At 39.1% G+C, this 16,906-nt stretch overlaps 2 protein-coding genes across 5 annotated transcripts in view; one reads left to right on the top strand and one right to left on the bottom strand.

Annotated features, from left to right (window-relative positions):
* Positions 1 to 732, bottom strand: part of LOC111869307 (transmembrane protein 242) — a 7,412-nt gene extending 6,680 nt beyond the window's left edge. The window contains exon 1 of one of the 2 annotated variants that reach the window (XM_033753378.1): positions 666 to 732. In XM_033753378.1, the coding sequence (XP_033609269.1) occupies positions 666 to 717 (52 nt within the window). In that variant the 5' untranslated portion in view covers positions 718 to 732. Of the gene's footprint in view, positions 1 to 545 lie in introns of both variants that reach the window. The other variant, XM_023860714.2, reaches the window with a different exon arrangement.
* Positions 733 to 770: 38 nt separating this feature from the next.
* Positions 771 to 16,906, top strand: part of LOC111869308 (palmitoyltransferase ZDHHC18) — a 36,658-nt gene continuing 20,522 nt past the window's right edge. The window contains exons 1-8 of one of the 3 annotated variants that reach the window (XM_023860717.1): positions 794 to 840; positions 1,074 to 1,269; positions 1,364 to 1,524; positions 2,988 to 3,146; positions 6,955 to 7,092; positions 9,316 to 9,470; positions 12,841 to 12,958; positions 13,503 to 13,621. In XM_023860717.1, coding sequence (XP_023716485.1) covers positions 1,121 to 1,269; positions 1,364 to 1,524; positions 2,988 to 3,146; positions 6,955 to 7,092; positions 9,316 to 9,470; positions 12,841 to 12,958; positions 13,503 to 13,621 — 999 coding nt within the window. In that variant the 5' untranslated portion in view covers positions 794 to 840; positions 1,074 to 1,120. Of the gene's footprint in view, positions 1,270 to 1,363; positions 1,525 to 2,987; positions 3,147 to 6,954; positions 7,093 to 9,315; positions 9,471 to 12,840; positions 12,959 to 13,502; positions 13,622 to 16,906 lie in introns of all 3 variants that reach the window. The other 2 variants (XM_023860716.2, XM_023860715.2) reach the window with 2 other exon arrangements.

Here is a 16,906-nt window from a genome sequence, read left to right as displayed (position 1 = left end):
AGTATCATTGCCCAAGTTTTTAATACTTTGTGGCAGATTGTTGAACACTTTTATGCCAGTAAAGTAGACTCCTTTTTGATATACTGATAAAGTTGATGAGGGTAGGTGGAAGTTATATTTTTGTCTAGTATTCATGTTATAGACATCAGAATTTAATTTGAATTTATCTTTGTTGTAAACAACAAATAAGAGAAGCGATAATATGTATTGCGATTGAAGAGGTAGAATTTTTAATTGTTGGTACTATACTTCAATTCTTCAAACTCAAGTTCATATGTGTATACTGTACAACTTATAATATTTATTATAGAAAAACTGACAAGTGTTTTATATAAGGTTATGACTTACAAGGTCACGAAGGCCGGATCTGTTCAGGGTTGGTGCAATAAATTATAAGAGTTTCCGTAACAGCAGTAAAACTGACTATTTAGCACATTTGTTTACAGGCATGATGAACTTTCTTCGGTTCCTATTTAGTTGAATTTAATTTCCAGATGCAAGGTTAAATAACGTACATGTCTGTATTGTGTAAGTAATTTGGGTACCTTTAATCCTAAACTTCTTATCATTATCTTCAGCTTTATATTGATAACCTATTTTATCAATTTTAGGTTCTTTTTCACCGGAATCCATTATGTACTACACATACTACAATGACACATCACCGAAATCCAACCCCTTCCCGCTACTGCGCTTGCCACGGTTCTCTCGTTTCATGTCCTTAGTTCATTGAATCACCATGCGGCCGTAGTGGCACTGTCAGGTCAGGTGCGCCAGTTCTCTACGTTTGTTTCTTGAGGAAGTTGAGGAACGTACTGCTGAATGGCATTCATGGGAAGTGTACGTTTGAAAAGTTGTTAAACTCAAAAATGAAAATGGCGTTTGGATGCACGGATTTTGTGAAGATGAAAAAAGAATTAACACGAGACAAGAGCGGTTCATAATTATATAATTACTGCTAGAAAAGTGTGCCAAACCGATTTCATGTGCAGTGTCACTGAAAGAACTCAACAATCCTAATGCAAACCTGATGGTCATAGACCCTGATTACATATATCACCCTGTCCTTACAGAGTATCCCCCAGGAAGGTCTGCTCAGGTCTTCGAAGATTTTGAAAAAATGCCGCATGTCACACGGAAATGGGAATTATTTCCTGGAAGGAATCGCTTTCATTGTGATGGGCGTATAATGATGGCCCCACAAACTGGTGTATTTTACGTGACTGTTGGCCTTATAGTGGGGACGAGTGGCCTCTTCTTTGCATTTGAGTAAGTTTAATGTATGTGGTTTACTTTTAGAAAATGTAGAATGAAACATTCGTTTTTGACGTTTGTAATTGCAATACTTATTATTTCATGACAGTTGCCCATATCTAGCAGTTCGTATTACGCCTGCCATTCCAGTAATTGGGGGATTGCTGTTTATGTTCGTCATGTCAGCATTACTAAGAACCAGCTTTAGTGACCCTGGTGTCATTCCAAGGGCTACACCAGATGAAGCTGCATACACTGAGAAACAAATAGGTAGGTAATGTGGATTTATTCTGTTATGGCAATTCTGGATGGATGCTTGATTATACACAAAAATGACAGCTCTGTAGCTGTCCAAATTTGTTACTGTAAATTGATCTTTGGATTGTTTAGTGAGGGTAACATTACATGCCCTATGTTTGCTTCTGACTTGAATTGTGCGACTGATGAAATGAGGAAGTAATATTAAGATGTGAGCTCTCAATGTGAGAAACGATGTAATTTGAATTGCAACACAATGTGAGCAAGAGAGTAGTTTGGAAACCATGAATACCAAAGAAGTTTGCCTAAGGTTCACTGAATGTTTAATAAATTGTATGAAAGTAATTTTGCATATGTGAAAAATTTCTGATGTGTATATCATATCAGAAATAAATCCTTGGGAAGGAAGAATGTCTGGTGACATAGTATCCATAGTCTGCAATGCTGAGATGTGTCAGCAACAAATCATATATTCTTCTGTGTGAATTGTAATCACTAATTAAAAGAAAGTAAGACCTTGATTCACAGCCAGTGTTTTATGGAATTTTGAAGCTGAAGGGTGCTGATATATTGAAACAGTTTTACCATTTCCCAGTTTTTGTGCTTTCATTTTTAAACCATCTTGTGTGCTATAAATTTGATCAGCAAACCAAAGATGCACAGTTGGTAAGAAACTGGAATTTACTACAGTTATTGTGATTTTCATTTTTCATTTTTGATTCTGTTGTGTATAAGCTGAGACAGTTTCGTCTGTAACGGGACTGTCTTTAAGTTGAATGGCTTTTATTCTTAGCAAAGACAGAAATGTTCTCATTTTACTACCTGCATGGTTAGATGTGGGTTGGGAAAAAATTCCCCAGGGAGGAGTGCTTGCCTGTATCTAGTTCTGCTGTTCTGAATGTATGGAAGTTGTATTCTTTGCCTCTTCTATGCTTTATGGCATGTTGCTAACAAGGGAATGGTCTGATCCAACATGTTGAAACCTGCCCTGATTTTTTTTTTTTTTTTCACTGCAAGAGTACACACAACAAAATCCACTGTCAAAATTTTAGCTGCTAATACGCACTGCAAGTATTTTTAAAAATTGCCAAATTACTCATTTTTTCTGTATGCGGAACTGCTTGTACCAGAGGTTTGTACAACCCCAGCCTAGGCTGTGAGTCAGCCATGCTGCGTGTTGTGTACTGGTCTGCTAGGGGTGGACATTTCTCCAAGGGTCTGGCAGGCTACCATATTGGCCATGTTCAGCAATTTTTAAAAAATAATTGCACTGCATATTAGCAGCTAAAATTCTGACAGTGGATTTTGTTGTGTGTACTCTTGCAGTGAAAAAAAAATTCAGGGCAGTTTTCGACATATCGGATCAGACAATTCCATTGTAAGTCACAATGACAGTTTGGCCTTTTACTTATTATACATGTATACCTTATTGTACATATGGATTTGAGTACTAACTTTGGGTTTCTCCCTGTCAGAAGTTCCGAACAGTGCCAACTCTCCCACGTATCGCCCACCACCAAGGACGAAGGAGGTCTTGGTCCGAGGTCAATCAGTTAAACTCAAATATTGCTTTACATGTAAGATATTCCGACCACCACGAGCATCCCACTGTAGTCTGTGTGATAACTGTGTTGGTAAGTTTAAGTTTTTGGCAGTATTTACATTTGATTTGACTATGTGTTGCTTATTTTAGCCCTTTTATAATTGTTTTGAGGTGGTATTAAAGAGAGGCAAGTGAATACCATTGAAAAAACTGTTGCAGAGAGGAAGCCATATGTTGTATGTGTACAGTGACAGAAATTTAGCTTCACGAAAACTGTTATATAATTTAAGACATCTGTAGAGAGTACTGGCATGAAGAATAATATGTGGATGATTTCTTAGTGCTCACCTCCATTTAGGTTTAAAATGTGCGGAGCTTTACTACCCCCTACTCTGAGACGTGTATAGGTTTGTGTTTAGCACAGGAACAATTATACTTTACTCTTTGAATGGTCAGAGATAAGATTTATAGAGACAAAACTAATACATGGAAGAAACTGCAGTTATAAATTAACCCCATGCACACATGCAAACATGTGCATAATTTTAAATTCAACTGAAAGTTATATGTATGGAGCAACTACATTCTACACAGAGCAAACATTTATAACAGCAATTACTTAATTGCACTAAAATCCTGTAGGGAAGTCAGCCTTGTCAACATTAATCCTTAAGCAAACATCAGCATTTATTTGCTCCAAAAGCTTACGATCTTGTAAGTACTGAATAAATTTTCCATTAGACAGAAGAGCAGTGAGATCTTGGCACCTAAGATTTGTCCAGTGCTAAGAATAGTTTGTTTCTGTTGTGGCAACAATATTGCAATTTTTTGTTGTGTGAGACCGCCTCTTCGGTATAGTGGTCAGAGTTTCTGGCTACAGATCCAGATGTCCCGGTTTTGATTCCTGGTGCTACCAGATTTTCTGAGAAGAAGTGGGTCTGGAACGGGGTCCACTCAGCCTCATGAGGATAATTGAGGAGCTATTTCAAGGAAATAGTGGCCCCGGTCTAGAAAACCAAGATTAACGGCCTTGGGATCCATTGCGCTGACCACTTGACACTTTCTGTCCGCAAAAGTTGACACTAACTTCGCCGACAAGAGGCGGTTTCTCGGTTGGTATAGTTTGCTTGTGGACTACAGGCTAGAGAGTTTGTTTGTTTATTCTTGTTTTTGTGTAGTGGTTCTGAACACATGCTCCTTTCATGCCTTACCAAAGCAACATTAATGGTTCTCTGCCAGTAAACGTTTTGCTCCACATAAAAAAAATAGCCCCGAAAAATGATACTCATGACATTCTTACAGATATAAAACTTGTGATTTGCTACTGTCCTATGTAATAAATATTCTCAAATTACAGCCCAGTATAGAGAAAGAGAAACAAAATCAAATTTTGCAGTCCAGATACTACTGGAAGTGAAAGCTCATAAGACAGCAGCCTATTCTTAATCACGGGCGTATTATAGAGAGAGAATCAGAAGTGAACAAATAAGAGATGACTTAAAATAAAGAATATTGTAAGTGAACTGCAGATGAATAGTCTGAAGTGATTAGGGCACAGTTATAGAATGAATGAGCACAGATTGCCTGAAGAAATTGTAAATTTGGAAATTACAAGGTCTTTTTGAAAAGTAACCTCTTTTGAGCTCTTAACAAAACAAACAATGAGAAAAAAATCATTATGTACAAATAATGTGTACATACTTAAGCTACTTCTCAGTGTAGTCACTGCTATAATTGGGGTACTTGTCTTGTAGTGGAGTAAGTTTTTTTATACTTGTGTCAAAGGAGTCTGCTGCCTATGAGCTCAGCCATGTTTTAACACCTTCCATCAAACCCCAATTATTGCTGAAGTGCTGTGATCCCAGTCAGATCTTCAGGTAGGTAAACATGTGGTAGTTGCTCAGCGAGTTCAGGGTTGTAAGGGTGGTCAGACAGCTCCCAGTTGAAATTTTGCACCGGTGCTCAAGTGCAAGCAGCTGTATGTGGGTGTGTATTGTCATGCAGGAGCACTACACTGGATGTCAGCATTCCATGCCTTTTGTTCTGAATGGCCCTACACATTATTTTAGTGTTTTGCAATACAAAATGTGGCTGAGCCCACAGGCAACAGACTTCTTTGACACAGGCACACAAAAACATATTCCCTGATACAACTATTGCCTCAGTTCCAGCAATGACTATGTTGAGAAGTAGCTTAAATTTTTTTCATTGCTTTTTTGTTAACAGCTCACTGTGGTTACTTTCCAAATAGTCTTCATATCAGTTTAAAGATCAAAGAAGTGCTGATTCTATCAATTAAATAAGATATTGAGAAAAAAATTAAAATGTATAATTATAAATTTAATAGGGGCTATGCATACTCGAAGTCCAATCGTAGCATTGTAACATCCATTAGTGAGTAAAACACAAAATGCAGATTTCAGTAAGCAGTTCTAAATAAGCAGCTTTCATGAAAATGACAGAACTTGATGGAAGAGAGACTGTTGCTGACAGAACCACCCACTGGTAACATTAGAACTATGTGTAACATTTGCATTCACTCAGTGTGCTGTGTTATTATAGTATCAGGTGACGACATTATATTTTATTGTATAGAGAAATAAGTTCTGTGATAGTATTGTAAAGAAGTGATTCTTCTTCAGAGAACTACTTGTTATGTTCTTGCTTGATCGGATTCTTAATTGTATTTACTATTTAATTGTCATGAGATATGTTAGTCAACATAAATGACTGTGTAACTTGTAGAAAACAGAATGACATAGCATCTTAAAAAAGCAATGAAAACAAATTCTTATATGTGAATAACAAAGTGACAGAGAGATTAGCTGAAGAGTTCTGTGGCATTCATATTGTTGTTACAGTCATCTTTAGTCTGTTATGGTAGCTTGTTGAATTGATGTCAGCTCATCACACCACAGTATGGTGCCATCACCCAAGAATGGAAGCAAGATTGATTATTAAATTAATTTCTTTAAAAGAATTGGAAATTATTATTTGACTCATGCATCATGGATTATGCACTTTAACTACAATCCATTCCTTTTGTTATGAAGCTTGACCTTTGTATGGAAATACAACAGCCAATCACAATAGGGTGTTAAGGGTAGACTTCAGCTGAGGTTGTAAGTAGTTACTTCTTTGTGTCCTGGGCAGTTCATTGCAGGCAATGTTGTCATGTTTTTATCATTTAAACAAGGAAAATGAGTGTTTAGGAAGATGCTAAACAGGTTTTGCATAAACACAATAGGATCATTACATACATTGTGCAACACTGATATAACTCCCCCAAAGATGACAGTGGATTATATTTATGCACATTCAAATTATGCATAAAGAAGATTTCAATGAATGCTTTAAAAGAGTATGATGCCTGAATGTATGTTCATTATATTGCGATGCATAGACCCTTTGCTAGGCAGTGGCTCAGTAAACACATTGCCGAAGAATACACGACAATAAAGGACATCCATTGCTAGACAACGAATGTGTTATTGTGCTGTGGTGTGACGCAAGGCTATATGACGAGAAGCCAACAATAATTGACAGTTCAATTGGAAGTCAGAATAGTTCCTGTGGAGTGTGCAGTTGGAAGAATATGACAGTGTCTTAGATAGTGATTTGTGAACTCTTGTAACCAGTTATATAAAGGTCCAGTAAATTTGATCATGAGATCAAAGACCTGTCTAGTCACGCAAACCCAAGATACGTGACAATATTAAAGAAAATATTCAGTAAATTNTATATATATATATATATATATAAGAAATGTTTTTGTTCCGAATGTCATTTCAGATTTGGGGTGGTACGTTATTCAGGGCATTAAGTTTGAGCAAATGTATTTTTATTTGGTTTATTGATAATAACACAGGAAATTGAGATGGTAATGTTTTTTGTTGCAGAGCGATTTGACCATCACTGTCCATGGGTAGGCAACTGTGTTGGCAAGAGAAATTATCGATACTTCTATATGTTCATCGTATCACTAGCTTTCTTGTGTGTGTTTATCTTCGCATGTGCAGTCACCCATCTCATTCTTCGTAAGTTGAGTGAATAGTCTCAAACAAAAGAGATTTTTAATTAAAATGTGGCTTGTACAATGGTATAACCAATTTTCAGTAACATTTATATTGTGTACAGAACTATAAGGTTTATTTTGCCTCTGTCCATCGTCTGGTATATATAAGACAAAAAGCACAACGTTTCGGAGACTGGATCTGTCTCCACCCTCAGGTGGATGGGGCAAGATACACCTACTCAGTTGGGCCCATTAGAAAGAGCTAATCTCAATCACTGGTAAAATCCCAGTCAGAAGAGAACAGCCTGTAAACACTTGACAACAGGTTCCATGACTGGGAGATAAGAATAAAATCACAATAAAAGACAAGCTAAAACTTTTGTGCCAAGTATGCACATGTGAAAAATGTGATAAAACAGTGGCATGGATTAAGTTCCAGGAATTAAGTTAAAAATGAGGGTAAAAAATATAGAAGATATAGACTTTGTGGTTTTTGTCTTATATATACCAGATGATGGATAGAGTCCAAAATAAACCTTATAGTTCTGTACATCATACACCATCGTCAGAATCCTTTAAAGTCTATTTATGTTGTGGTTTATAATGTATAGTGTTTCTTTTAGATTGTGGCCTCCTGGGTTATAACAGCACATAGCCTGATAGGTGGTTACTTACCATGCTGCCTCCAAAATGTTGGTAATCACCTGCCAGACTATGCTGTTTAGTGTCATAACCTGGAAGACCACAGCAAAATCTTTACTGTCTTGGAAAACTCAAATCTTAGTAGTTATAGGCCATGACCACTTCCTTTCAGATCCCTTCTGGTGCCTTATTTACTAATCTACTTACCTTTTGGTGCTACATAGTCTGAAATTCTGACAGTATTGTAAAATAAACCACACTCTTTCTCTGTAGGAGTTAATTTGAGATACAGCAGTGGATCGGTAACAATATGTGGACCCCTCTTCCTCAAAAAAGGAAATGTAACGGAAGACATGAGAAGCCTTATGCAACTGAACCGTTTAGTAACATTGTTAATTATCTAGTCCATATAGAAGTAAGAATAAGGGAAGGAAAATGAACTGAAGAACATGTTGTTTATGTGTCCTGTCTTAACATTTTTGTTTTGCTTTTAGATCTGTCTTTAAAGAAGGTGTATGAAGTATGCTTTGAAAGTATGGATAATTGTATTTTGTTAAATGGGTATATATTGTATTTATTTTCAGTTGTTTACTGTCCATCATGCAACACTATCAAGATTTAAAATTGAATCCTTTTAAAAATTCGTCACCGCGCTACACGTTTGAACCTACTCAGCCATCATCAGACGCACTGAAATTCGGAGGAAATGCTGTGTCTTCCGCATTACTGTGATAGGTGTTTTCATATTTACAATGTTTTTAAATGAAGTGAAAGTAGTTCCTCATCCTGTGCTATATATATTGCCTCTTTTGGTGTGTCTGTTGTCTATCAAGTGTGCGGTGTGATGTTATGAGTTATGTTACATTATAGTTAGTTATTTAGAGAGGGTGGGTTTCCCCATGCACCGCGACCAGTTTGATCTATTGTGCTTCCCTCTATGATACTCTACCAGTCTCTAAACCCTACCGATAAATGGTGCGTACCATCAGTCCCGCCGAGCAAGCGAGTTCGGCCACTTGCTTAGCGGTGTCTATAATGCTTCCCCCATCTATCAGAGAGGCCTCTCAGTGATCCCCTTTGGGGATACGAGGTTCTTTTACGTGCCGTAAAGTTACAACACAGGACACACAGCTTAAAGTCCCTCCCGGAGGACTTGTTCCCTGAATTTTTCCGCCCTTAAAATTTCGACAACCTCCACCAGGTATTTGAACCCACGTACCACGAGTCATGAGGTGGGAATGTTACCTCTAGACTACGGAGGCCGCTTATGTTACATTATAACATCACCTTCACTTAATTTAAAAACATTGTAAATATGAAAACACATATCACAGTAGTGCGGAAGACACAGCATTTCCTCCGAATTTCAGTGCGTCTGATGATGGCTGGGTAGGTTGAAGCATGTGTTGCAGTGATGAATTTTAAAAGGATTCAGTTTATATCTTGATATTGTTGCATGGTAGACAGAAAACAAGCGAAAATAAATTCTAATACCAACTGGAACAGGATGTTAAGATACAAGGTTATGCATTATATATCTTGAGCTCTGTATATAGTCATCCCGTGTGCCGCAGTTAAGTTCATGTTATTCTGATTCTGACAGTTACAAGAGAAGACCACCCATTTCTAGAAGCCGTGAAAGACTCTCCACCAAGTGTGATCGTTGGAGTTGTGTGTTTCTTCAGTGTGTGGAGTGTTTTGGGACTTGCTGGTTTTCACACTTACCTTACCACATCAAACCAAACCACTAATGAGGATGTAAGTATCATGTGCGTATACTTTGTTACTATGATGAGATGACAGGATTTTGTAATACAGTAAAACCTTTGTAAAGCATACCCTGCATCAAACTGAAGCCTACCTGTATTTGCAAAGTACTCTCTGTCTCTCTCTTAAATAAGAAACAACCTTTTTAACAAGGAAAGAGGAAAGAAAAAGTAGAGTGTAACAGAATTACTCAAATGTAGGATTTGAGGTTCTCACAATGTTGGTTACGAAGATATATGGGACGTAATGCTGTATAGTCCATTGCATTTAGGAGGAACATATATCCATCTTCAGGGTTGAAGAGCAGAGTTTTCTTGCTGCCTGAGTCATGCTGGTTCCTTGCTTGAACCCAGAAGATTGACTTGTTTCTCATAAGCGTGTATGGATTATCAGTGGATTAAATGGCATTATATCGCAGAAGACAGAACTGTTCAGAATTACTTGAGTATATATTGCATTCATAAAATTTTGTTCTATACTGTACTTTCTGGAATGCATCCAGGACAGAAGGTTACTCTCACAAACAGGAGTGAGAGGGAAAGAAATAGTGACGTAAAGAGAATAAGGGAAGAAGAAGAACTGGAACTCTGTGACAATAACAATGTAGTATTCACACTGCCATATGTTACTGGATTGTGGTTTAGAAGATGAAAACAGAAGTACATGAATTATTTATTGTGCAGTATTCTTAGCTAGAAGCAGGTAATTGTGAGATACTTGTTCTGAAACATTGAAAAATGACCATTTTGAAGATTGAAGAGAAGACAAGAGAATGTACAGACGTTGTGAAAATTTATATTTTCCTACTTCCTCACTATCATTGTATCAAAATGGCGTTTACTACACTGGTATTAAAATTTTTAATAAATTACCACTTGAATTAAAAGAGCTTGTACAGTTGCCTAAAATTTGTAATAGTTGCTTAAGAAGATATCTGTCATTGCACTGTTTTTACAAACTGGAGGAATTTTATTGTATAAATGGTTAATACATTTTTCATTTCCATTCAGTTTTTTGTAATCATATTCATTTATGTTATATGTCTGTGTTATGTATATTCCATATTATGTTACTTTGAGTTGTTCCAAAGATTAATTGGAACATTTGTTCTGATATATGACACATTCTATATCCAAGGGTTTGTGAATCTACTTGGATCTGCTTGAATTTGAAATAAAAAAAAAACAAGAACAAGAACAATAGCCTGAAGAGAGGTTTGAGAGAAAAGTGGTGTATGTGGATTGAATTGGCTCACAATTGTATTGTTCTCAGGCTTTCATGTAGAACCTTTTTTTTTTCTACTGCAGGGAAGTTATTAATAGCAGTATTTGCAATAAATGGGAAAATCTTTAAATCCCTTGAGAAACTATTACATATATATGTACAGAAGACTTTAATGGACTATCTGAAAACTGAATGACGAAAACCGGAAGTATGCCCATTAACAGTATGGTGTACATATGAAGCATGAATTTCTTTCCATGACCTTGTGCACGCTGGTTCGACCATTTCTGCTTGTTCTAGAACCAGTTTTCAAACTCAGTGTGAGTAATTGCCAACACCTGCTCTAGTGCATTGTATTCCTTTATTTCCACATCATCAAATTTTTCACCTTGAAAGAGGTGTGTGCGTGGACATGGGGTGTTAAAGAACAGAAAGTAGGTAGAGTGTCATATGTAATGCATAGGGAGGCTGTCTCACATGTGGAATGTTGCGTTTGTCTAAAACTTGCCATAAAGTTTGGGCAGTTTGTAGCAGGTACATTGTGATGGTGAATTCATCACCTGCCAGATTCCCATTTCTGAAGTTTTTTATGTTGTGCTATGTAACAGAGGCATCTCATCATTAGTGAATACAAATGTCAGTTAACTTTATCCCTGTAAAACATACTCGTGGTGCACGAAGTATTCATCTGTATATTCATATTCGAAATGTGGCGTTGGAGAAAGATGGAGAGGATCAGTCGGACCGATTATGTGGGAAATGAAGAAGTGTTATTTAGAGTCAGTGAGCAGAGGAATATCCTGCACGAAATAAGAAAACGGAAGGCTAACTGGATTGGTCATATCTTACGCGGTAACTGCCTTCTAAAAGAAGTTATTGAAGGAAAGATAGAGGGGCGGATAGAAGTGACCAGAAGACATAAGAAGATGCTGGATGACCTTGGGGACAGAAGAGGATATTCTCATTTGAAAGTGAAAGCTCTAGATCGCATTAAATGGAGGAACTGTTTTGGAAGAGACTGTGGACCTGTCATCTTGACAGATTACCGATGAATGATGAAGTCATGTTCAAGGAAGTCAGAAACCACAGGCAAGCAGTTTTATTTCTAAACCTGAGGCAGCAGTAATGAAATGACTCTGACTAGGCTTCTTATTCTGACATCTTGATACAGTGGCTTGGTCAGCCATAAGAAATTCCTGCCTCTTCATCAGTCATTTCACATTAAATAATTTACTTGAGCCACCAGTCCATCATTGCTACCGGTTTGAGGGCATCCAGGACTCTTGGCACTTTCGACAGATATTTATCCCCCTTTAAAATGACATAACCACCCCAAACTCATATTCTGTCTCACTGTTGCATCTACAAACATTATATGCATCAGTTAATAAGTTTCTGTTGTTTTTTTTCTGATATTTTCATGAAATATGATGCACACACATTGCTATGTACTCTTGGGCATCACTGAGGTGACATACGAGAAACAGAAACAGCCTATAACTGTTGAAAGTGACCACATTCTGAAGGTATGGAATGAGCAGTAAACTCACTTGGTCATCCATTGCAGCTGCTTGCTTCTGCTGTGTGATATCTGTATGATACAGATGCATTGTTAAGGCCCTTTTTCTTTTCTGACCTTCTATGAAGTATGTAATGAGCAATAATCAGCAGGTGGAACTAACAAAAAGAAACTTTTACTATGGTCCAGAAATTAGAGTAATTGTACATAGCACAAATAAACTTTGTTTTATGAAATATCTTTTACCTTGAAGAAAGAAATCTTCTGGGATTTGGCACCATGTAGATGTGTTAACCTGCTTGTACTGGTTCTCACAGTCTCTTCGCTTGCAGATTTCTTATTTTTCCTTCTACCATGAAGATGGAGGCAATATATTCCTCCGAAATGTCAGTTAACACCACATCTATACGGTGCAACATCCCAGAAGACTGCTTTCTTCATACTCATAGTAACTGCTGTGAAAACCTCAAATCTTACATCTTTTACCTTATTCACAAAACATTTTCCCAACACTGCTGTTGCATGATGGCAGCAGATTGAGTACCAGTTTCAAACTTTGTTGTTGTATTTGTTCCATTGCTTTATTCTGGAGTGTTATCAGTATGTTTTCTTCCTTAGATCAAAGGTTCATTCAGCAGTAAACGTGGCCAAGAAAGTTTTAATCCTTATAGCCAAGGGAATGTCTGCTCCAATTGTTTCTATGTGTTATGTGGACCAGTACCCCCAAGTCTTATTGGTGAGTGAATCAACAGAATGTGATAACTATAGCTTCATATCTTGCTGAATTCAATAGGAATGTCTGATATGAGGAAAGCTGTAGGCTAACTGTTTGGCTTGGTGGGTTCAAACATGCTAGCTTTATTATATCAGTGCACATGGTGAATAAAATTTACCTGAAGATATGAAACATAAGGCCTAATGAATTCAGTTTTGTCACCAGAGTATGAATCTCTTACTTGGGGATATTTTACTAGAATTTTCCTTCCAAGATTGCTCTCAAATGTTAACATTTACTGATAACTCTCAGTGTTTATACCAAACTTTCAGCCTGGAACCAGGGATGAGACTTATGTGCCAGTCAGGCTATTCCCACTTGTTAAATGCAGATAAAAGTGGCAGGAGTAAGAATTTCATGATGTAACAAAATGTAAAAAGGATACAAATTTTGCAGAATTTGTGAACAGTATGGTATTTTTGAACATGCAAGATGACAGAGTCGTATTTGATAGATGTTGCATAAACAATAATGAAAAATGTACTAATAAGGTTCTGTTCTGCAGATCGAAGAGGTATTGTTACTCCGGAGTTTGCAGCTGAGCAAGCTAGGGCTGCGGAAGACCGGGATGCAGTGATCACAAATAATAAGACATATGGAACTGTCAAAACTGTGCAGCCAGTGGTAAGAAAAACTTGTTTTTATGCAGGGATACAGATTCTTTCTTGAAGGACCAAATTCAGCTTCCCTGGCTGAGAAGAATATGCAAGCAACAGCAGACTGTACTTAAGCAACAAATGGACAGGGAAAGAGACTCATCTGTTTTACTACACAGTGTCTCTATTACCATTCATCTTGTATAGGTATAAGTGCAGCTGCAAATTTCTCACTGTAATATGTATCAGCCCAAAAAATGCATCCAGGTCCAAGGCCCTTTGTGACATTTTGTAACAAACTTATTTTTTACAGTGAAGAGTTTTTAGCCCCTTTCCCAGCCCCCAAGCTGGAGGAACTGCTCTTCTCAGCTGTTCATGACTGCTTATTCAGTATATTTGTAGCTGCCCTCCATGTCTGGAGGCTCTCCCCTTTATCCACAACCTGAGGACTTGGCATGCCATGGTGACTGTCTTGTCACCAAAATGCAGCACAAAATCATGACATAAAGATGGCTAACAGATACTTTGAAAATGTGGCACAGTTCATATATTTTGGAACAACAGCAACTAATAAAATTTGATTCAGGAGGAAATAAAGAGGAGATTGAATTTGGGTAATGCTTGCTACCATTCAGTCCAGAACCTTTTGTCTTCTCATCTACTGTCTAAAAACATACGTAGTTAGTTGATGTATATCAGTTCCCTCTGTGTTTCTGTTACTAAACTAATGCACCTGCATGATGTAAGGTTGGACTTTGTAGGAATTTTCAAGCAGTTTTATTACTATGAAGAAAGTCGTCTTCTGGGTTTAGGCGCCGTGTATTCGTTTTGGCAGACGTTTCGGAGGAACATATCGCCCCTCTAACCTAATTTCGTCATCAGACTCCCTCTCTCTACTGGGTTCGCCTGAGGTTCGGGGTTCCTTGGGTGGACCTTGGAATACGTGAGGTATCTTAACGGGAGTCATTTGGTTCTCCATAACTCCACTCAGTGGTTTCCCAGATGATTGTCGTGAGGTCTGTCCTGTTCTTGTCTTCCCTGGTATGGAGGTGCATTGGGGTTAAGGGTGCCGGAGCTTCCACCTGCGGATTCTCCATCTCTCCCTGAATTATGGTTCCTACGATTTCGTCTCCGATAGCCGTGTGATCGACCTTGGGACTGGGAAAACTTCACTTGGCACACCTGCGTCTGGTTCTGACTTCTGTGGTCATTTTGATGCAGGTTGTTCCCTGGTCGATTGGGGTTGGAATTTTGGGATTGTGTGTGTGTCCTCTGATAATTTTCTGACTGCTCCATCAGCTCAACCCTTCAAAGAAGATCTAAAGCTTGTTCGATGGTCTGCAGCTGGTTGGTGAGCATGGTGCGCTGCACCCCCACCGGATAGTGTGCCCTCAGTGCCTCGATCAGGTCTACATCTGAAGGCCTTGGGTCTAGATAAGCTGCCATATTCACATGTTTAAGGAAGTGTCCACTTAGACTTAAACCGGATCGTCGATCGTACTTCGTCTGATAGAGAGTACATTTAACTAAAGACTGCTTCGCTATTGACCACCAGATGTCCAAAAATGCCTTCTTGAACGCCTCGTAGTTGGGCAGTTTGTGTACTACAGCCTCGATCCACTGTTTGCTTAAGTGTCCCACTAGGGAACGGCACGCGATTGCCAAACAAAGTGACTTTGGAACGTTCCGGAAATGAATGAATTCGTCTAATCGCCTGAGGTGGAAAACAGGGTTCATTTCTGAAGCGTCGTCGAAGAGTGGTAAAAGCAATTCTGAATTGTTGAGGTAACCCAACAATGAAACATTTTCAATAGTGGTGGCCTGCCTCACACAGACACCCACACTGCTACTACTACTAGCTACTGTGTGGAAGGTGGTTGGCTGGTGAGTACAGCTAACTGCTTCACCGACCAATCCACTGCTTGTTTCAGTCCCTTCAGGTCCTAGCGCAGGGTCACTAGTTGGTCCAGCAGAAGGAGACGGGGAGTTGTGGATTACCACACTCGCCTCTGTCGCTAAAGTTGGCCTATCTGATGTTTCGCTCAATTTGGATTCTATCCCCACCAACTTCGCGTTCAACTGCTCCAATTGGCGACCAACTTCTTGTGTGTTCGCCTGTGATAATTTTTCCAAACTCTCCTTCTGCTGTGCCATTTGAATTGAGACTTCCGATCGATGCTCTTCCATCTGATCGGCAAGTTCGTTTATCACTACCCGGGTGCTAACATTGGAGTGGTTTAGCCTAGTGTTGAACTCCGTATTGATGCTCTGTAACAGTCTTTTTACGGGGACCAACCTGGAATCGAATTCAGCGCCTATGTCCTGCAGTTGTCGCTTAACTGCAACAAGTTCGGTTGTGGTTTCGGTCTGAACCTGCGAAACCAGCTGAGACACCCGCCTAGCCTCCGATTCCAGCTTGCTATTGAATTCACTCTGGAGTCCTTGTGTCTGGGCCTCGAAAGTTTGGAGTAGCTTTTGGTTTTCCGATTTGATATCGGCTCTAACTTTCTCCTGGAAAATCTCTATTTTCTCCTGATTGGACTGAAGGTCCGTTTTCACACTATTTTGAAACTGAACCAATTTTTCCTGATTTGAGTGTAGGTCAAGTTTCACACTATTCAAATCTGACTTCACACTCTCTTGGTGGGCGCTCAACTCTGACTTAATGCTGGCAAAAAAACCTTGTAACATCTGTTGCAACTGGGTAGCACTGTCTAAACGGTCTAAACACACTAGGGGGTTAGGCTGGCTTTGCTGTATTGTTTCACTAGCTTGACCTGTCGTCCCTAACTCGACTTCTGGGGTCCGCATGTTGTGAGGTCCGGGCGTCTCACCCGCACTGCCTAATCCGAGCGGAGAATTACCTGAGTTGGTAGGATTATGCTCCCCTGCCAGTAGTTCCTGGTCCTCCTTGTGGGTCTCTACTGTTTGACTCCTGAGGGATTTGCTGGCCATTGTGTACAGTTCCTAGCTGACCTTGTCGCCGGTTGCTTTCGTTGTTGCTGTTGTGCTGTGGCCGGAGCGGTCGAACCTGTAGGCTGAAGCTCAGTCCGTCCTGACCGGTGTCCTTCTTGGCGTTGGGTCTTGTTGTGCTTCTCCTCCTTATCCCGCCTTTGCAGAGACGTTGAACCCCACGTTGGGCGCCATCTCTCTCTAACCGTCCAGCCCTTACGTTGGGCTCCACCTCTTCTCTCTATAACCGTCCTTACCTCACCTTCACTCCCCCCCCTTGTTGGTTGGTTAGTCACGCGTTGTTCGTAGCTCCTCTCCTTTCTTCTTCTTCTTCTTCTTCTTCTTAGGTTGGGCGCCAGTA

Source organism: Cryptotermes secundus, unplaced genomic scaffold (genome assembly GCF_002891405.2).
Source record: "Cryptotermes secundus unplaced genomic scaffold, Csec_1.0 scaffold274, whole genome shotgun sequence".
Lineage (NCBI taxonomy): Eukaryota > Metazoa > Arthropoda > Insecta > Blattodea > Kalotermitidae > Cryptotermes > Cryptotermes secundus.
Note: the sequence above shows the minus strand (reverse complement) of the source record. Positions and strands in the feature narration are given on the sequence as shown.